This window comes from Takifugu rubripes, chromosome 2 (genome assembly GCF_901000725.2).
Source record: "Takifugu rubripes chromosome 2, fTakRub1.2, whole genome shotgun sequence".
NCBI classification, from domain to species: Eukaryota; Metazoa; Chordata; class Actinopteri; order Tetraodontiformes; family Tetraodontidae; genus Takifugu; species Takifugu rubripes.
This window is the reverse complement of record NC_042286.1, coordinates 3102816-3124729: the sequence shown is the minus strand read 5'-3', so window position 1 is coordinate 3124729 and position 21914 is coordinate 3102816. Positions and strand designations below refer to the sequence as shown.

The 21914-nt window shown below is 44.1% G+C and overlaps 2 protein-coding genes across 2 annotated transcripts in view; both read right to left on the bottom strand.

Annotated features, from left to right (window-relative positions):
- Window positions 1–1184: 1184 nt before the first annotated feature.
- On the bottom strand, window positions 1185–6285 carry LOC101071420 (BSD domain-containing protein 1). The gene is made up of 11 exons (XM_003962321.3): window positions 6128–6285; window positions 5597–5651; window positions 4990–5106; window positions 4688–4855; window positions 4161–4215; window positions 3974–4089; window positions 3826–3894; window positions 3354–3438; window positions 2814–3269; window positions 2529–2632; window positions 1185–2436 (listed from the first exon to the last, which is right to left on the bottom strand). The coding sequence occupies exons 1-11, from the start codon at window positions 6136–6138 to the stop codon at window positions 2407–2409; spliced, it is 1266 nt and encodes a 421-aa protein (XP_003962370.2). The 5' UTR covers window positions 6139–6285; the 3' UTR covers window positions 1185–2406.
- Window positions 6286–9190: 2905 nt separating this feature from the next.
- The window catches only part of LOC101071191 (oligodendrocyte transcription factor 3-like), a 33675-nt gene continuing 20951 nt past the window's right edge, over window positions 9191–21914 (bottom strand). Inside the window, exons 6-7 of the mRNA XM_029827768.1 lie at window positions 18770–21386; window positions 9191–10303 (exon numbers count right to left, since the gene is read on the bottom strand). Coding sequence (XP_029683628.1) covers window positions 9518–10276 — 759 coding nt within the window. The 5' untranslated portion in view covers window positions 10277–10303; window positions 18770–21386 and the 3' untranslated portion in view covers window positions 9191–9517. The remainder of the gene's footprint in view (window positions 10304–18769; window positions 21387–21914) is intronic.

Genomic DNA, 21914 nt, shown 5'->3' with positions numbered 1-21914 from the left:
TAAAGCACCTATCAGATGACTGTAAAATATTCCATCAGAAAGACCAGGTAATAATGTCCTGAATTCAAGTCCTGCTTGACCTGGAATTATGGGATTTGATTTTTTAAATGGTTTGAAAGGCAAAATGAAGAACAGGGACATTTCTTATTAAAAATCAAAGAGGGAAAAAGGTTGAAAGGAGGGGGTTGAGCTCAGAATGGTGATACCGGTTCAGTCCAGTCCTGTGTCGCCTGTTGTGTCACACAGTGGCTTAATGCCCCCTACGACCACACCCACCCCCATACGCTTGTGTGATAGCAGGGGGACCAGTGAGGCTGTAGCCATCTTTAGGGACAGCATCTGCGTTCAGCCTGCTGCACAGGTGTCCTCCACAGACTCACACTAGCCCACTAGAGATCAGATCTGAGGATTTCAGTCAAAACCAGGCGCTTCACCAGAGACAGACGGGACAGATCCACGGAGACTCGGCACATAAAGGATGGCCGGATGAACAAAGGACATGTGGACAACCCCTGTGTGTGAGACGGATACTACCGTCGAGGCCTGGGAGTCACGGACGCCTCCACACATGGAGCAACAGCGCCACCGTGTGGCCAATGTGTATAATGACAACTGGCGATAATGACAGACAGACAGACAGACAGACAGACAGACAGACAGACAGACAGACAGACAGACAGACAGACAGACAGACAGACAGACAGACAGACAGACAGACAGACAGACAGACAGACAGAGAGAGAGAGAGAGAGAGAGAGAGAGAGAGAGAGAGAGAGAGAGAGAGAGAGAGAGAGAGAGAGAGAGAGAGAGAGAGAGAGAGAGAGATACTTGTGCTTAATTTGCTTACTGTGAACTAAGTCTACTATGTAAAAACGTTGATAACAACACTCAGTTATAGGGTTTATATGTTTGTCTAAAACTGAAGCTTCATAAAACATTAGGTCAAGCTCTCAATTTTAAAAAAAAGTTGTTAAACACAAGGGACTGGGTGCATTCCTGTTTGGTATTTTACAAGAGAACAAGGCGACAAACATATATATTAACTTGGTTGAGGTGAGGAAGTTGGTGTTTTGGTGATTCCCACTGCAGCACACTGTAACACACCATTCCGAGCGTCTAGTGTCAACAGTGCACTCTGGGATTTATTTTCTGGAGTCAACAGGAAAGAGAATCATCACACCGAGTTACTCTGTAATGCACGTATTCTTTAATGACCATGGTAGTTTGGACAATCATGATGGAAAAAGAAAGACAAGACAGCTTTGTGTGCAGATCGTGTCGGATCAGCTCAAAGTGTCGATTGGGAACGGAACACGCGGCACATGCAACACTGTCTGAGCACAAAAACCTGCAGAACAGCCAAAGTATTTACCAGACAGAAACTCGGCAGCCAACATCTGCACCATGTTTTGCACAGACATGCAAACCAAAGCACGACACAGGAACTCAGCAATGTAGTATAAATAGCATATTTCTATGTTCTTTTTCTTTTAGATAAGAGAAAAAGGAGAAGGAAATCAGAAAAGAGTGAAGCGTCCTCGTGTTGTTCCTGGGACTAGTTGGCACTGAGCTGTTTTATGTAAATATTTAAATATGTGTTGTCAACAGATGCTGCTCAGAAATTCATAATTAAGAATGATGATTCAAACCACAGGAAGTGATGACGACAGACGCACAGGCCGTGTTTGAGATGAGGAAAACTTTACAGAAACGTTATCACACCGCAAGGCCATATATGCAAAATTGAAAATAAAACGGATGAAAAGGTGCTAGCTGAGGGGGAAAAAGGCCAAATCACTCCCTCTTTTCCTCCCATGTTGAAAGCTCTCTTGCATAATAAACATGAGATAAAGAACCGATGAGAGGGGAATTACCGTCACCGCTCAACAAAAGAAAGAATTCCTCCTAGAAAGGGCTCAAGCAGCATTAGGAGTTTATGGCCATCTTTCAGCCTGCTGTTAATCCAATGCCCAGCATACATGATGGGATTTGATGTCATAAAGGTAAATAAAAAAGAAAATGCAGCCTCTCCTCTGCTGCAGCAAAATGTCTCATATTGCGACTTGTCCTTAAGCATTACAGACCAGAATGAAGTCAACTTCTGTCTATTACTATTGGCAAATGCTGTCTAGATCAAAAGACTCATTAGGAAATATCCCCAGACCGCACAGCTCCCTCGCAAGTGGACCTTGTGTCCTAAACCGACAGAGCGGCTAAATGGCCTTTTCTCCGTCTTTCTGTTGTTCTCTTCAACAGGTTTGCCAGTTCGGTCCAGACACGGTGGAAACTCCTCTACCAACTACCATGACATGGTGACAGTGTGGACAAAGACTTAAAATACATCTAGCATGGTTTCGCCTGTTGAGACCTAGCATTATGGAGGGATAGTTGGTGCTGAAGTGTCTCTCAGTCCCAGTTCTCCCAGTCCTCTTCCAGCTGTAAATAACAAAACAAATAAATCCAGAGTTGACCTGATATTTAGCTTTTACTTTGGGCATAAAGCAATGAAGTCCTAAAAAGACACATACCTCTCCAGAAGATTCGATTTTAGAGAGGGCCATTTGGACCTCTTCTTCGGTCATGTCCAAATCAAAGTCTTTCTCCCAGTCCTCACTCACGTCAGTGCTGGAACCTACAGGTCCAACACAAATACACGGCTTCAAAATTCCTGCTGTGATGCAGACTGCATACCGACCCCCGAACCTTAGAGGCGTCGATTCCCCGCTGTTAGCAGGCGCTCTCATACACGTATATTAGTCTGAACGATGCTAACAGCTTTAGCTTTAAACTCTGAACTTCAAAGGTCTTAATACCTTTCTTGCCATTGTTAGAGGGTGTAGATTTCCCACTGTCGGAGTTGAGCTCGAACACTCTTAGGTCCTGTGGCCCCTCCTCCTTCGACGCCTCTGCTTTAGAGGTGGGGGCAGAAGGGCGCGCTGGTGTGCTGTCGACGGTGACCTCGGGCTGAGTTATGACCTGCACCACCACCGGTGGCTCGCTCTTCAGACCTTTCTCCTCTTCTCGACTCTCATCTGCATCGTCCTCTACGGAGGCTTCTGTCAATTTTTCGGCTAGCTCCGCGATGGGGGCCTGCGGCCGCACCTCCACCTGCGTCGGCAGGCTGATGCTGTCGCTGCTGACAGAGAGGGCGGCGTCGCACTCCTCGCCGGGGCTCAGCACGGCTGCGCCGCTTCCCGCCGAAGATGAGCAACTATCCAAATGGGCTGCGACAGTGGGGTGAGGCAATGACGTGGCACCGAGGAAGTCATCTGGAACAGACGGGAGATAAAGACGGCGGTGTGAAGTTTAATCTCGTTCTTTTCATCCTCGATTTGAATCTGAAGCTTGCACACCTTCCTCCTCCTCCTCCCAGCCCAGCGTCTCAGTGTTTGCAATCTGTTCTGCTCTCTGCTTCAGTGCCACTCTCCTGGCCTCCTCCTGACAAGCACAATATCTTCAGATTTTATTATACAACAAAAATGTAAGATGTCATTTTTTTTCTTCATACAGATTCTTAGCAGCTACAAGTTTACCTTTACAGTCTAAAGGGAAAATTATGAGCACTAATAAATGGTCTCTTAAAATGGATTCTTGAATGCCGAGCGAATAAATTAACCTTACAATTAACTACTGATGCAGTCACCAGCTTCTTTTAATGTTGAAATTCAAACACAATAAAAAAGAAAATTGTTTTAAATGATTTAGGAGGGTAACACATTGAATTTTGCTAAAGCGCTTGCTATTTAACGTGTTTATTTTTGTTATTCAGACAACTGCCCACTAGGCGGAGACAAAGATAGCGAGATTAGGAAGAGTTGTTGTTACCTGATCTAACTGGAAGACTTTGTAGAAATATCTCTGCCAGAATTCTGAATGCGCAACAGCTGCCGGAACCTTAACGGGAAAAGAGTAGCAAATTGGTTTTTAAAGGATTGCTTGTTACAAAGGTGTCTGCCAAATAAGTACAAGATACCATTTTGGTGTACAAGGCTCGTATGGAGGGACTGTTGACCAGGAGTTCTGAGATTTCCCCTTTCATTTCTTCCATTCTGAAAGTGGACAGCCAGTTTTCAAACTGCTCTGGAGGTCCTGGACACACAGGACACAGATTGTGAAATCCATCACACAAAAAGGACTGATTAAGAGTCACAGTGGTTTACCATCAGGCTCGTTGCAGTATGTCGCCGGGTCTGCTTGCAGACTGTAAAGACGGGCCTGCGAGGTAAACGCATGTTTAGCTGTGGTTCTGGTTTCACACGCAAGTGCTGCTCATTAGGACTGGCACGATGTTTTCAATGGACGCGCTTCTTCATGAATGAAATTTATGACAATAGGCAAATAGACCGCAGTTAGGGGAGTTGGTATTTTGAAATAAGCAGTATCTAAAAGGTGACACCTGTTCACCCTGTTGCAACTGCTGTTTATCTGCTGCCTGGGACTCAAACAAGATATAGAGTGAGTTGATTTTCATCCACATGATTGTTGTGGTTGTTGTGGTTCTTGGTTTCATGCAGTTGTTTCAAAGGTTACTATGGTCTGCCAACATTTAACTGGATTAACAGGGTAGTAACGTAAGCCTAAACAGTAATGCTAAGTTTGCTGAAACCGCACTATCTGGAATCTTCGTGAATTTTTTAAATCATCTGTTAGACTACTGATACAACCAACGTAGAAACATCAATGTCACCTTTGAACTGTCGTAGACTTCTGTAGTCCCTGTTGGTGTTGCCATGAGTGTGATCACATCACAGTCAATGGTTTTATCTGGGGGTGGCGCAAGTGTTTCTGAGATCACCCCCAAGAATCCAGAGATGCCCTTCTTTAGCTTTTCTGTGGTCTCTGATGAGCCTTCCGTCTGGTCCAGATCAGAAAGGGGAGACAATCAATGTCTTATAGTTAGATGAAAGATGTGCATATGATGTAGGTCAACGGAAATAAGAAGTGTCACAAGACAAACAAAAAAAGAAAGGAAAAATAGCTGTAGGCTACCGCAAGCTTGCTCCGGACAGCATTTGCTGTGGCCACAAGAGAACACGTTGTGTCATGTTGCACCACAGTGGAAAACTCTGTCAGGTCCCGCTTTAGGAATTCCAAGGCCTCAGATGACTGCAAAGAATAAAGAGGGTTCATCGAGATCAATTTTAACATTAACACCTGCATTGGAAACTAAAGCCAATGTGGAGTAGGAAAACATGACAAAAAACCCCAACCAGAGTAAAAGCTATCACTTACAATACAACACCACATAAAGGCACCATCACATAAAGAATAGCAAAACGCTGCTTAAAAATAATATTTACTAGTAGAATAAATCAGACTATAATAAATATGTGTACATTTATTATAACAAGGTGCTTTGAAAACTGTCTGTGTGGTGATGTTAAACATGGGGACGGGGACAGGGATAAAATAGATTTACAACTGGTAATTGTTACGTTTTCAGCAGTTATACGTTTATTTACACAGATAACTTGTAATTTCTTGAAACGGAAGAAGCTGAAAAGTCAACCATTTCTATCAGTCAACAGAGCAAATAACAACAGCAGCAACAATAATAATACGAATCCGCAAACAACCACTTCCTTCGGTAAATCACCTTATCTTTGACGGCCTGGAAGCTCTGCTGAAACCAGCCTCCCCACCACGCTTCTCTGTAATTAAAACAGTTGCTTTAGATGAAGCTGTCAGATACATATATAGAACAATCGCAGCATTTTGCCACGTTACATTTTACGAAATCAACACGGCTAAAGTCGGACACTGACAGCTAACTGTTGGCTAACGGCAGTTAGCGGCGCCAATGCTAACTTCTCACTCACAAATACCAGATGCGGAATCAAACGTGAACTAATTGGAAATTAAAATCACTTGATGTTAGTGAGTCTTTAAAAGCCTTTAATGTTAAAGGGTGGCAACCCTGTGCTAATGCTAGTGGTGTTTTGGTAAACAAACACTTCCTGGACTGATTTCGCAGCTATAAAAGCCGGCGTTTGAACCGATTGTCGTCAACACAAAGTGTTAGAATAAAACACTTTGCGGTGCCACATATTCCCGTCTAATGATGTTGGTTCTGTTTGCTCTAATATAAAAACTAAATATATATATATATTTGTGAGCTCACTCTCACCCTTCAGCCATCTTCAGCCGATGACATCATCCGTATTTACTGAACTTTAACCCGGCTGCTTATCTTAAAAAAGAAAGAAAGAAAAAGAACATGTGACACACAAAAATACGATTATTATATTAATTAACCTCGTTTGAACCACAGAGTTCCTTCATTTAACCTTGGAAATTAGATTTATCAGCTTTCGGAAATGAAAAAAAAAACCTATTGTGATGATTACGGTGGCTGCGGAGGATCAAGATAAGCAGCAACGCATAGCGAAGCAGCATAGGATCTATGAAAATCAATACAAGTTTTAATCTTTTTATGAGAACAGTGAAAATATTGTGTTTTCCTAAATAGCTTAAAATGTCCCTCACATTTATCCACACTTGCAGACTAATTTATTTAATCAGTTATGACCTTAAGATGCAAATGACTTAGGCTTTTTATCCCCCTCAAAGCTGGGACAAAAATCATAAGGATCAGTATCTTATGTGGGAAATCCTGTTTTGTCTGTTTTCCTGTGCTTCCTGTGTTTTCCTGTGCTCCAATCAACCAATGATCTGCCAACTCAGAAGAAAAAATAAAGAATATCAAAATTTATGATGCAATCGTTTTATTATCTTCAACCCAAGTTAAAATCTATTCTATATTTGACATATCTAAGATAAAAAAACACTTTTACCACTATTTTAATCCTTCTTCCAAATAGATCTGTAAGAGATAATTTAATTTTAAATCTGACCAATAAGCTGCACATGACCAAGCTAATGTCTGTTGGAGGCCGATCATTAATCGTGCATTAAGTGCATCTGTGGATGTGGGTGTGAACGTTACGTGTGCACCATATTGTGCATATGTGTCGACCCCAAGCAGCTGTGCTTTCCCCTCATCAATATTCCGGGCAATGAAAGGGAGGCTGTTATGCAAAATGGAAAAGAAAAGGCAACAAGCCTCTGGAAGTGTCTCCTCACTTAATTGAAGTTTCTAGTAATCCAGACGCTACACAATGTGTGCTTATGTTCCCTCAATATGTCTCCCCTGTTTGGCCCCTCCATCCTCTTAATTGGATCTTTCAGTCCCCTAATTAACTCTGTCAATGCAGCCAAGTTGGGACAAGTGTTTCTCTATTTATTAGCATCTGAGGCAGTTAACTCATCCATCTGTCAACATGATGCCGAATAAACCCACATCGCTGCATCCCATATTTAAGAGGATTTACTTGCATTTGATCAATTCTTGCATATTATATCTGCTTAAGATGAACTGTTTTTAGTATTTTTCAATATTCCAATTCAATATTTCTATGTAATTTCTATCTTCATCATTTCTTACTCTAATTTCTATATATTTAGTCCTAAAGCTATTATTGCATGATTGTTTTTTTTTCCCATTTATTAAAAATAGTAACTTGTTGTATTTACACATTATTGTAATATGTTCTGTTAATGGGAAAATTAAACAAAATTACAAAATTAGTCACTTGATGAACAGTAAAGGTGACAAAACAACAAACTGCTATTGTTTATGGTCAATCCCGATAGGCCAAAGCCACGTAACTTGCTCAGTTTGAGGATCTCCATTGCTAACAAACATGACAAAATCACCTGCCCTGACCTTTTCTCATTGTGATTATTGTGAATCTTTTGAGTTATTTGCGCTTAAAATTACGAAAACCGGTGCTGCCACGGCTGCTTAGCATATGCTAAAGAGCCCCCTAATGACAGCACTGGCTGACCATAATGACACACAGAGGGCCTGCCCATATTGTATGATTTAAGAAGCATATCCATTACACATAACACCCACCCACACACACACACACACACACACTGCAGACTGATGATGCCACATTGTGGGTTACCACCATCTGGTGTCGATCAGGAAACACCAGCTTTGCACGAGTCACTGTCTCTAATCATCTACCTAGAGCAAAGGGAGACGGCTCCCCACTAATCTCCACAATGTGTTCTGCTTCCCATTCCCACCTGTGTCCAAATAAGAGAGGGGGGGGGGGGGGGGGGGGGTGTATGTGGGAGGGCCCTCTGTGTCAAGGGACCACGGACCAGGTGACGCAGAAACGCCAGTCCCCACGACAGAAGCTCCGCGGCTTGGTTAGGCTGGCAGCTGCCTCCCCCCACTGAGACATCCCACAGCTGACAATCCCAGAGTACTGACGGGGGCTCCTTTCAGTGTCAATAGCCTCATATATTAGAGCTAACAGCCTTTGTGGTGAGAGAGGGTGTCAGGGCTTTTGGCCCGACAGCGCTTGTTACCATGATGAAATGTAGATTGAATGGAGGGGGTCTGTGTCCCAGGCACGAGAGCTTGGACACCCCCAGCTTTTGTGTCCCACGCATGGCCATTGTTTGGTCCTATTCAGGGCTCTCAGGAGGAGAAGGTGGGGTGGGTGAGAATGAGTAACATCTCTTCATTTCTGCCGTGATCTCAAACTCATCTGTCAGCCGTGGGAGGATAAGCATGTAGTTTACATGCTTGATTTGTTGCTAAGTGAAGAGCAGCTATTGTTGGACTGTTTGACCAAATCGTGTTCTAGTGTGCATCGATTACGGTTTAATAGTCAGTGTTTGATTTCTGATGGAAATGCAGGAAGATGTGGGTTTTGATACACATCTGGGAGTAAAGCATCCTCCGTGTTTTTACAGTAGTGACCACAATAAGACCTGTAACAGTTTCAGAAAACTGAGACAGAGACAAACCGTCAGCCTAGAGCTAAGGACATGGCTAGGTCAGACAAATGTGATGTGCCATCCTGGCCGTTGTGTCGTCCTTTCATCTCCTACACCCTGTTGAGGTGAAGATGGATGGTCCCTTAGCTTCAGAACATCACATTCAGCCTCTGTGCATCCTTCTGTCCCCCTTTAGCTCGTTAGAGGTCGATCTGTCCAAAGCTGGTTAGCAACCACCTGCACCATTTTCTAAAAATTCTCTTTTCCTCTCTGCTGCTTCTTCTAAAAGAAGTGTGTCTCACTCTGTAACTGTCACTGGATTTAGAAATGTGCATCTAATTCTTAGTAACAGTTGAAAGGTCATATTTATTCAATGCAAGGTAGAGAAAAGTTTTTGAAAAACAAATTTTTAATTTAGGAAAATAGAAATCCTGCACAATAGTTCAGACTTTTTCAATTTCTGACAGTATTTCAGCGCCACAGAATTGAGATAAATTACAGTTTTTCTTTTACGCGGATAAAACCCGAGTGCATTTGTAAAATCAATGAACCATAATGAAATAGCAGCAGTTCATATAGCAGAAAATATTTATACAGCATGTACAATAAAGTCCTGGCACCGGCCATCACTCTGGTTAAGAATCTTCTGGGAGCTGTTCAGCACACGATCCAGCAACGATCCAAAAAAGGTAAAAGTTCGGTCGCAATAGCGTCCAACTCATTTTGTCATAGACAGATTGTGCAATGTGGAGGTAGTGGTGGGCAACGGCTGGCAAAGGGAGCAGGGACAAGGCATGCCTGGGAAGTGTCTATAGGAGCTGGTCAGGTGCAGTGGCTCCTTCAGTAGGCCCGGGACCGGAGAGTGGAACCCCAGGAAGCTGGTTGTCGGAGGCGAGTGTGGCGATGGGATAGCGGCTGTAGGTGCTGCAGAGAGAGCCGACGGTGCGCCACCCACCAAAGAGTGCAGAGACTGGGCCAAAGGATGCAGGGGCAGGTGGGCTGCAGGGACGGCAGCAGCCGTAACGGCAGGGTGGGCGGCCCTGCGGCTCTGGATGCCAGCGCCGCCATAAACGTCCCCCACCAACTTCTTCATCTCCTCCAAGGAGCTGGACAGCATGAGGATGTAGTTGCGAGCTAACAGCAGAGTGGAGATTTTGGACAGCTTACGGACGGAAGGCCCCTGCGCGTAGGGCATGACTTCTCTCAAGCCGTCCATTGCCTGATTCAGGTCATGCATCCTTCTCCTCTCCCTGCTGTTGACCTTCAGTCTCAGTTCCTGCACCTCGTCCTTGTTGAGTTCGGACCTGGTTTTGGCCTTGCCGCCCCCGGGGCAGTGCTCCGTCATGGCCTGAGCAGCCTCTTCCCGGTCTTTGCAGTATGTCTGGAACATCTTGTTAGAGAAAAAGCTCCCAGCGTCATCCACCACCAGATCTGGAGACGAGGAGCGGCTGCCGATGGAACCGGTGTCAGAATCCATCTTTACCAACTCAGAGGAACAGTGGACCTCAATTGGGTAAGGAAGGGGTCAATAAAATAAATAAATGAAAAGACGAGACCAAACAAAATCTCTTCTCTCCAATGCTTCCAAGTCTGAGGGCACAGTCTCACCACAGCTTGTTCTGACTCTCCGCAGTCTAAACTGTCACTCTGTGGGCCCAGCAGAGGGAATTTATAGAGCCGGTTCAACAAAGGAACAATAAAGCTGCATAATGAGACACTTAGAGCCACGGCCAATTGCAGAAGGGACACACTCTTACTGCCCCCCACCACTTTCCTGCACCCCTTAATCAGCCACAATCACGATGACCCCCCCTCCAACAAAAGGGGTGTGTTAACATGTTAACACGTTGTGTTAAACAGTACAATCGGATACTAACTGGGAATGTGCTAACTTTTCCGCGGACGTGAAACAAAAGTGTAAAACCGCGGCAACGTTCAAAAAGAGGCAAAAAGTGAGAGTGCGAATATCAGATTTGCTCATGAGCACTTTTAATGGCCCTGCTGCCCAACACCTGATAGACGATGCCTTCAAGGCCTCATTTACATATGGTATCCATGAGACAGTCTAGAGAAAGGTATGGAGCACCATCTGAGGTGCTTAAACATGTATGAGCAGCATTAATGGCAGACTAGGTACAATTCTACCAGGAGCACAGAACAAAAGGGGGGTTTAGATAAATTTTACTTGACTCCCCAAACAGTCTGTGAAATCACATCACTGTCACTAGAAAGGGGGGCTTCAGTTGGGGAGGAGGTAGTTAAAAGGTACTAAAGGATGGGGTATGGCATTGCCCCCCCCCCATTTAACTGTAAAGCCCAGCAGGACTTTTTCTCATTGTCTGTCATAATTGCATAATGTTTTTAATTTTGAAACTTTGTTTTTCTTATTATATTTTAGTGGAATTTCAAAGCACGCCTCTGAGTCCTCATCAAACCACCTTTTGAAACTATTTCTCTCTGTGACGCTTCAATTCTGACAGTTCTTTCCCACATTAATCACATTGTATTTTACAAAAATGAGGGTTGGACTATGTGTCCATCCAGTGCCAGGAGAAGCAGTGGGCGTTTATCTTTTGATGACTTCTAAACCACACATTGATTTGCAGTAAGGTGTTAATCTGTTTTCAAATTCATAAAATAAGCCACATCCCCAGTCTACTGGTTTTAGTTTCTAATTAACTTGCATGTCTGCATCCACGCTAAAAACTGAACAAGCAACTTGTTTCAAATAATTTTTGTCAACATGCATAAAATGTTGCTACATTGTTTTGAAGATACAGTACAAATGCAGCCTTGGAGTAACGACAGACAGTAACAGAGACAGTAATGTCGAGGAGAATGTTGCTATGCTGCAATTGGATGATTAAAAAAACCCAAATCAATTGAATTTTGAATTTTATCAGATGATGACATCATTGTCGCTATCTTTTACAGTCATTGTTTAAACGTGCAACTGATCAAACTGTACGGGCCTAGTTGGATGTGACTGTTGTCCTGTTTGTTGGCTCGGTTGAATGTGGGGGTCCGGAACAGGGTCTTTGTTACAGTTGTGGCTCTGTATGTTCTCTGTGTGTAATTTAAAGCCCTCTCAGACACTGGAGCACACAGAGCTGCAGCGAATCAGGCGTGAGACTCAAATGCACCTTCAGGACCCCCTGCCACATCCCCATCAGGAGACCCAACGGGGAACTTTGGCTAAGCCAACATTCAGTGATGTTATAATTGGGGAACCTTGAGAGCCAACACGGGCCATTTATTTGGACCATATGGATCTTCCCATCGTTAGGCGCACAGCCAACATGGCTGCTGGACTGTCCTTGGTTAATGAGGAACTGGCCCAATTAGCAGTGTTAGATGGATCCACATTTGAGTATTTCCCCGTATTTCAGACTTCTGGATGGTTCTGTGCCATCGCTCAAACCCCAAAAAGACTGAAAGGATCTGAAATGATTTCTTTTCCCAAAAAAAAGTTGTTTTTCCAAATTGTTGACTGGTTGTGCATGTTTTTAAATGAGTGAGATTATTGCTCCTGTTAAGTGGGAACCAGTCAGAAACCATGAACAGCTGTGCATAAAGTTACAATTACAGAGCACCCACAGGGATCATTGTTAGAGACCCTAGCTGGAAAAAAGGAGCGTAAGCACTGCTTCTCTTACACCATTACTATATGCATGAGCCAGATAAATCCCATTCTCCCGTCCATTCTTATTGTTATTCATGTGTTTGCAGAAGCAACAGGCCACACAGAGAGACGCAAGGACCGCAGAGCTTCGTATTTTACAAATGAAAGCATAGCGACCCTCCATGTTTCCACATAATCCTTCAATTTTTAACCCAGCGTCAGCATGTTTGACTTTCTTCTCTGGGTGACACCTTTCATGGCCCTTGATCCAATTCAAGAGCCCCCTGATAGACTTTGCTTTAGGTTTTAGAGACCCCCTCTTCTCAACCGCCTCACTGAGCCAACTCTCAGTGAAAGTGCTCAGGTGACCAGAAAATGGGGGGCATTATCACAGGCATATGCTTGTAGCAACAGAGGATTAGGCCAGATTAGGGTGTATCATTTCTCAATAAACTGCTAAGCTGAAGAGCAAACCTGCTCTGTGTACCTTAAGGCTTCCTTCTGTCTCCACTGGTCATTGTTTGGCCTGATCAATGGGTAGCCCTTCTGCACACGCATGCACGCTGAGCTTTAATCTGGACATGTGGCAACTATTCACAGCATTCTCTATTTACAACCGTCATCAATAAATGTTGCACACTCATCAGATTCAGAGGAAGATCACAGCAGCAGAAGAGATCCGATCGGCGGCTCTGAGGAACGTAGAGGTCCCGTCTTTGTGGAGAGATATAAAATTGTTTCACAGAGGATCTGAACGGGCTGACAAGTGTTTTCCAGAACAAGGAGTGCTGCCCTTTATTAGTTGTCCCCCGACAGGGCAAACCACGCCGTGATTTATTCATTTACACCGTCTGAAACAATTGCATTATTCTGGCCACAACAAAAACACACAAAGGCGCAATGAAAATCTCCCAGGATGTTTATGAGTCACTAAGGAGTCCAATAACTTTCCCCTTCATCCAAGCAGTGACCAGGGAGGTTTCATGCTGTGGAGGGCTGCAGGGTGAGGGGGAGTCCTGGTTGAGGGAGGGGGTCCTGGACCAGGGAGAGATGCTGATTATGGTTAGCATAAAAGAAACCCAGGCCCACTCCTCCGGGACTGAATAGACTTTGGTCAGCAGGCCATCCCATACACTGGCCCGCTCCATGCTGCTACAACTTCATAAATTATCCCACAATTACCCCGGGGGGACTCTGAAGGTGGAAAAGACAGACGAGAGAGTGAAAGGGGAAAGACCAGAACCGGTTGCTGAGCAAACTGTCATCAGGAGGTGTAGGTCCCAGGTCAAGATGTTGGCCTTCAGGTTTCAGTGACCCTAAAAATGCTTACGTTTCACAGTCGGTGCACGTTAAAGCAGAGAGATAAAAAATGTCAGAGACGAAAGGACAACCCCAAAAAAATATTCCCCAACGTGCTTTGAGATATTTTTGACTGGCAGCAAAGTACAGTGAAGTGAAGTCGCTTCCTTTCTCTGCTCTACTTCAATGACTTTTGGAGGACGCTGAACCCACGGAAACGGTGCAAAAAAATCAATTTCTGAAAGTCTGACCGACAAACCAACAAATGCTTTTAAGTCAAACTAGTGGAGTGTGTGTTAGCAGTCAAGCTGAAGCTACCGTTGGTTATTGTGCTCCGTTTCACATGCGATTAAAGAATCACGATCAAGTCAAAGAGAGGCTTTTTCATGCCGTGCTAGTTAATTTATTTCCTATCTCAGCCCTCTGGTGATCTACAGTATGAGTAACTGTGTGACTTTATATATGCATTAATTTGTGTAGCAGATAGAATATCATTAACTTCCTGTGCATCTCTGTGTGCTCCAGCTATGTTAAGAACCTAATGGGATCCAGGAAATGGGGTCAACATCCACCTCTGATAAAATCCAGTATCTTCTACACACACACACACACACACACACACACACACACACACACACACACACACACACACACACACACACACACACAACAATCACAGTATCTGCTCAGCATTGTGCTGGTCACACTTTTGAACAGTTGGCTGCTCACTGGTGCATGGGGGTGGCTTTGTGTGAGCGGTTTGCAGACTTCTGCTGCCCCCCTCGTCCCTTTTAATTCTCCTCTCCCCCCCCTCCCTCTCATCTCTGGGCTCTCCAGTCCGATACAAAAAGGAGACCTGCTCGTCCAATAATCTTCCTCCCTAAAGCCCAGACACGACTGTCTTTCATCAGCACCATTGTTTCAGTCAGTTACCTCCGCATGTGCTGCTTCACCCCGGCAACGCACACCCTCCCTTGTCCCTGTCCCATCTGTGGATAGGTCTGCCATGTGTCTATTCAGATGGGAGCCAGCGGCAACACCACTGTATGTGCATCGTACATGATGCTGTCCTTTTGTGCGGGGCCCAGTCCCCAGCTACTTAACGCTGACCCGGGGGTCACCACACATAATGACCCGAGCGTTGGTGGCCACTGGCTATCCTTATTGGACTGTGATTGACGAGCTGATCAATGGTCAGCATGAGTGCGTGTGCACCCACATGTGTTCGGGTCCTCTCCGATCTCCACAGGCCCACTGAGTAAAGCATGGCTGTTTTATGCAGCGGTCTTTTGAAGGCATCAGACTAGATAGTGACACACAGTCGACTTATTTTATATTTTAGCTCAGCAGAGTAAAAAAAATCCTGCAATTTAGCTACCGGTAAACAGGCACACTCGTCGTCTGGCCGCCTGACGACTTTGAAAGCAAAGTTTAACATTATTTAATATGATTGCTCAGTTTCAAGCCGCCGCAGAAATTGAAGAGTGAACGTCATCATCCACTTGACCTTTTGGCATATTTGTCCAAGCCGTGGTTTTTTTTAATCACTGTCCATCCGTTTCTGTCTAGAGGTTTTGCCGTCCCGATCGGTTCCCCGTCTGTGAGCCGTGGAAGCACACACATTCACCCACTCACGGGACTCAGGTGGGTGATTATGGGGGCACATTAAACCTTCATTTTCACATGGCTGGAGAGGAATACTGATGAGGAGATGTGCTCCTGTAGCACATGCAGCATGGCTAAAATCTAGAGGTCACTCAAGGTCAATAAGTCTTTCATGTGTCAATGATACACAAGGGCAACCAATACTGTGACTCTCAGGGTAAATGATGCCTTAGCTCGGAGTGAAGATAAAATTTAGGCCATGACCCTGCAGTTTATAGACCCCCGTTGCTTAACCAACAGGGGGGCTACACTTGATATAAGATTTAAGACAAGCTTTGTTTAACCGGGATATTAAATAACTTCAAATTCTTTTCATGTCAGATGTGAATAGCAACCATGCCCATTTTTCTAAAACTTTATATTCAGCCGCAGTCACAACCCATGATATTTATATCTTTCTTTCAGTGATTATCATTCACAATAGGCGGATGTTTCAAGTACAAATTTTACCCAACTGCTAATGTTATTCGCCCCTCTAGGTTCGTTCCTCTGTACACAACTAAGGAAATTCACCGGCAAGATGCAGAAAATATTTACATTAAATTCAGGTTTAAAAAACAAATGAAATAATAACAATATTAATAATATAATAATCAATCGTTTTTCATGTATGCATTAAACTGGATTAATCTATAGATATCATTAAAATGCAGCAAATTCTGCCTCCTCTCAGGGCTGCAGCCCCTCAGTGGCAGGTGGGCCCAGTGTAGGTTTTACAACACTTTGTTATTAATTTGAGTCTTTGTCTCACTTTTCCTGTGGCAGAGAGGCACAGGCCTCTAACTTTGGCCCAGCACAGCATGGCCTGCTGAGTGCAGCATTAAATATCAATACATGCCTTTACGAGCGCCTGTAAATACTCCATACACAACAAAATGAGATGCAAACGGCAGCGAGACCCGATTACAGTAGGAGACGGACTGAATGCAGAAAATATCGTGTCGTGTTTGTAATTTTCGGTTCATTGGACATCCTCTATGACCATTTAGAGGCAGCTATTTACTTATTATTTATTTCGCAGATACTAATATGCAATAAATAACATTTGAAATTTTCAACTTTCAAAGTAATCTTGATACATTCTGCTCTAATGTATCTCAATAAAATGTCCCATCTAAGTTGCAAGTAAGCTAAATCCACAATTTTCATTTAAATAATGGATCTATGGGTCATGCAATGAGAAGACCTTGTACTGTAGCTGGAAAGGTAGAGTACAGAGCTCCAGGACAATAAAAGTACACCTCTAGTGACTGTTTGACAGTATATTTGGGGGAGACAGTGGGCAGGCGGGGGTGCGCCCCAACTTTCGACTATCAAAGATTAACCCTGAGTCCACAAAGGCACAGGAGGGGGAGGCAGGGGCGTGAGTAGGCCGCAGACCGGTTAAACATTGGCGTACTTGGATCTCCCGTCATTGTCTAGTTAAGAGCCGTACCCAGGCCCCCGTTAGCAGCGCAGACACATATCTTGGCGGCTGGAGTGAGCCAACACAAAGGCTGTCGGTGCCCGAAAGGCAGAGATGGAGATGTATGGGTCCAGGGCGGGGTACGCGCCACGTGGGGCCTGTGGCTGTAAAGCCCGAAGCGGGACAGATTGGACAACAGAGCCCCCCAAATACTACTCTTTCTGTGTGTTTCTGTGCTATGACAATGATAAACGGGGACACAGAGCCTTCCAGAACAACAAACAGACACTGCCTCATTTCCCCAATGTGGGCGAGGGCAGGCACAAAGGAGGTGCCATCCCATTAGAGCCTGGGCTCAATGCTGCAGAGGTTAAGGCAAAAACAGAAGGGGGGTGACGCTCCACCAGTGGCCTCACCTAAAGAGGGGACAGATCCCTTGTTTTGTTTTCTCAAAAAAGTGTCATAAAGAAACTCCTTAATTGGTGTTCCATAAAATTAGCATCTCCAAGCTGATTAGATTTCCTCTCTCCTCAGCTTCCATTGTGCACCTCAGTGACCCCATCCCAGCTATTCACTTTCAGGCCTTTCACAAGTTTATTGGCCATCAGAGAAAGAGGAAACTCATGTAATATTGAGCCCATTGCCCTCTGCAGCTCCTCCTTCCATTGGAGGTGACCACAACGAAACAATTGCCTTCTGCTGAAGGCTGAGATGTTAAGCGTCATTGTCATTCTGTTTGCACAGGAATTTGCAAGCGAGGGCACAGGTTAGCATGTGGACCACAGGAACGTGACCCCTCCTAGTACTGTGGCCGGGCCTCTCTGGGCTCAGATTTCGATGTCAGAGCTAAAAGAGAGGATTGCGTTGTGTTTTTGTCTTCATTATGTAGACATTCAGAGGCACTGACAGGGTCCTTTAGTGTAAATGAGTTTATAGTCATATGTGCTGTTATCATGTGAGAAAGGGGGCCTTGAAAGAAGGAGAGATAGGGACTTTAAAATCTTTAAACATGATGTCACAACTGCCCTTTGTGCAGGGTCAAGGTTGCTCACTGAAATGTTCACTTGTTGCACAGTTGTTAAGCCATTTGCACTTAGTAAAGCAGTTCTATTCACCCATAGTGTGTCAGGGTGCTGCCTTCATGTTCCGGCCATCAAACTTAAAGGAAAATAGATCTTAGATGCGGTAACGTTGAAGATCAGCATGAGTAAAGAGGTTTAGTCCCGTGCAGGAGAATCATGCTCGGCTATGTTGTCATGTCGTGGTGCATGAATCATGTCTTCCCTTAGTTCGACATATTTTTGCATCAGTATTTAGAGAACTACAATGGCAAGAGAGAAATCTCAGACAGTTCCCACTGATGGAACTGAGAAATAATCCCATCACATTTGAATGGAATGTTGCATAAAAGGTCTCATCTAGCACAGATAATCACCGTCTCAGTGGAAATGGCAGTGAGATAAAGGGATTACCTGCCTGCATATATTTATGGGGAGCACTATGTGCTTTGGGGATCATAAGCTCTCTAAAGAACCTTGTCACGATCTAAAATGTCGCTGAACTTTTCTCTATGTCGGAATCTCAGCATGGATGTTCTTTATAACTTTTGTTTTGCTATGATAATAAAACTAATCATACGTGCCATATTTGTGCCTAAATAAAACAATAAAACCAAGCTTGAATTTTGTAGTTATTCACTAATTAAACACTTCCAATTTAAATATTTGGACATCTAAATGTAAGATTTTGACCCTTTGACTGTCTCCCATTACAGTTTGAGAAGACAAATATGGACATAGTGCCAAAGCTAATAAATAAAATATATAATAAACTATTATAAAATGATTGTGAACATTCACTAGTAGCTTTAACGCCACTAATAGGTGGTTGTGGCAGCAGGGGGGAAAACAGAAGGTTGAGGAGGGTCATTGATATACGCATATCATGAGGAAAGTGAACGTTAAAGAGTGGGAACGTACCCACACATTGTGATGCAAAGGCTATGGGAGGGTTAAACTAGGTCCAACTCAGCCCCCCCCCCATCCCAGCCTCTTTGATGCTGCAGCCTCCGGGACATGAGCCTTCGAGGGAGCTCGGCGTAGAGCGGCCTGGGGACAGCTCTGCTGCCATGAAGCCAGCGGGATCGGGGAACTCGCCTTTGTCCTCAAAGAAAATGTACGTGGCTTTGGGTGGGGCAGGTGGAAAGGTCACAAGCAGGGATCCTGGGGAGATCAAAACAAACAGACTGGGGGGAGCACAACAGACGCTTTCTCAGACTCAGCAGGGTAAGATGATGTATGAACTTTATATCGCCTTCAGATGTGTATGGCTGATAATTTACCACAGTGACGGGACAGCGAGGCACGATTACACCGGTCACAGCTTATAAAATCAGACACTGGGACACGTCAGTGAGAAATACATGGGAAACAATACAGGGAAAACAGTTTTGGATTTGATTTAATTCACTGTGTTAAACAAACCGCCATAAAGTTGCCACGCATGCTCCTAATGTTCCCTGTTGTCACAAATTCAACTGAATACATTGTTAATCCAGTATTAAATATTTATTTATATAGAACAGTTTCATATCAATTTTTACCTATTTTTACCTGTGATAGTGTTAGTGACATGATTAACGACATGTCAACATAGTCACATGGGCAAAAAATGATATACAGCACTCCCCAATTAGTGCGCCCACTAGTGGCTTCAACCAAACATGTCATCTAAGGTTAAAGTCTGTGTTCAGTCACGCTCTTGGAATTTCCTCCATCAAGTTAGACAAAATGGTCATAAAAGACAGAGTTAGTGTTCCTAAAGCTGTCTGTCTGATAGATGGAGCATATTCCTTGTGCCTCATCTCGTGAATAATCCAAAGAGGACGGCTGATGAGGCACATTCGGTTGTCGAGTTAAGAGGCGGCTGCATAGTTACATAAGAAAACAGTGGCTGAGGATGTCTGACAAGCCTTCCTTTGAAGAAAGCACCCACTCGCCCACCCACTTCACCACTTGCTGGGGTTTTCAACCCACCACCCTGCACGTCTGCTCCTAATCCTGGTGGATGGGATGGAAGAAAGCAACGACGTTAATGTCAATCAGTAAATAAAACATACCAGAGAACTTAATAACAGGCGATAGTATGCGAAACCTCTGTAGATGAGGAGTAGCTAAAAGCTGACTGTCTTTTTGGAGAATTCACTCACTTGACATTGACATCATCTCTGTTGAAATGCCATCTTTATATTTAATAGTGGCCACGTGGTTCAAGAGGTGCCCAAGGCTAAGGTCGACACGTGCGTCATCTATTATTTATGAGGTGGTGCTGCGAGCGAGGGCAGGCCGCAAACGCCTTCGTCCTCAGGAGACATGCAGCTTCATGAAAATTACAAATGACCAGGACTCTGAACCAAAGGCTGGGAGCTGTGGGCTTTAGCAGCGCACGCACATCTGCATCTTTACGCCTCCGTGAATACAGTAAGCCTTTCATAAACACCAGAGCTGTTTGTGATAAGGAAACGCTGCCAATCCCCCCCCGACCTTCCTTAATCACGCCGTTCCTGTGGATGCAGGAGCGTCGAAGAAAACAAAACAAAGAGTCAGAAGTCCTTCATAAAGGACACGAGCAGATAATTCCAGTGTGATACTCATACCTTTAAATGTCAGAACACTAGAAGTTGGCCTGTTCTTCCCTGAAGGCCATAAAATTATATAGATCACTCTGACAACTGCTGCGTAGTTTGTTTTATTGTCCCAGCTCATTTCCTCCAAATCTACCGCTCAAAGGCAGCATTTTCCAGGGGCTGAAAGGTCTGTCTGTCTGTCTGTCTGTCTTTCTGTCTGTCTGTCTGTCTGTCTGCCTGCCTGCCTGCCTTTCTTTCTTTCTTTCTTTCTTTCTTTCTTTCTTTCTTTCTTTCTTTCTTTCTTTCTTTCTTTCTTTCTTTCTTTCTTTCTTTCATTTTAATTCTGCTGCCATTTGCAACTTTCCCTTTTGCAAACAGATGAAGAGAAGAACAGAAGAAGGGCTTCAGGGGCGCATACTTGTGTTCGATTTCTCTTTCTTTGGTGCTGTTCTGATTCAGAGAAACTACAAACGACTGGAACATGTATATGCAATAATATAGCTCCAGGGCCCCGCATGTAACTGCAACTGCTCCCGATTAACAGTATTTCATTGCAGCAGGATATTCATCTGTGTGATACTGCGTGCCTCCATCCAGCCCTGGCTCGACAAGGTCATGGTGACTTGTAATATGGTGTGTTTATGAGCACATAAACAAATCTGTGACCCAGACAGAGGCGAGGCAGAGAGAGAATCCAATCACCCTTGGAAAGGCGCGGTGTTACAGGATTCTATATTGTTCACACATATCCTGTTCCTGTATAGTGAAGTGTTCATAAAAGTATTCTCAAAACACCTGCTTCCCCCACAAATGATCAAACATTACATCACACAAAAACACAATACACTCCAAACCCCGTTTAAAACGATGTAATTCCTCTGGATCCTGACAGGGGGCGCCGTGGAGCTGTAGAGCGGTTATAAAGACGCCCGACATGTTTCAGCCTTCATAGGACACGAAGCCCGTTTTATCTGCAGTGTTTGGAAAGATAAACAACAGGTCATTTTTATTTCAAAGACTAATTTATTGTAAATATTATAATGGCAATAAATAATATTCGAGGAGACGTTAAATAATGAACAGTAAAACCTGAATTTGTTCCTACTTTGCACATTTCCATTAATACATAAAAGTTCTCGACTGATTTCAGCTTCAATAGCTTTGGCTGCAGCCTCTGGAGCTACAACAAAAGGGTTTTGCAAACATAAGCAAACACCCTTTTAAGGTTTAAATATAAGGGCAAATATTAACATAACTTGGGGTTTTATCAGAAAATATAAACCTGTAACAGTTGGGGAGTCTGTTTTTCCTGCATGCTCTCTCTTGAGCTCAGCTCAGAGTGACCGCTGGATTCTCATTCACATTCTTACTGAGACCCTTTCCCCAGTTTGCCCAGTTTGGTTGGAAGATCAGCTCTGAGAAGAGTCCTAGTTGTTCTTTCAGGATGATGGCCACAGTGATTTTGGAAACCTTTTTTAGCCTTCCATAGATTTGTGTCT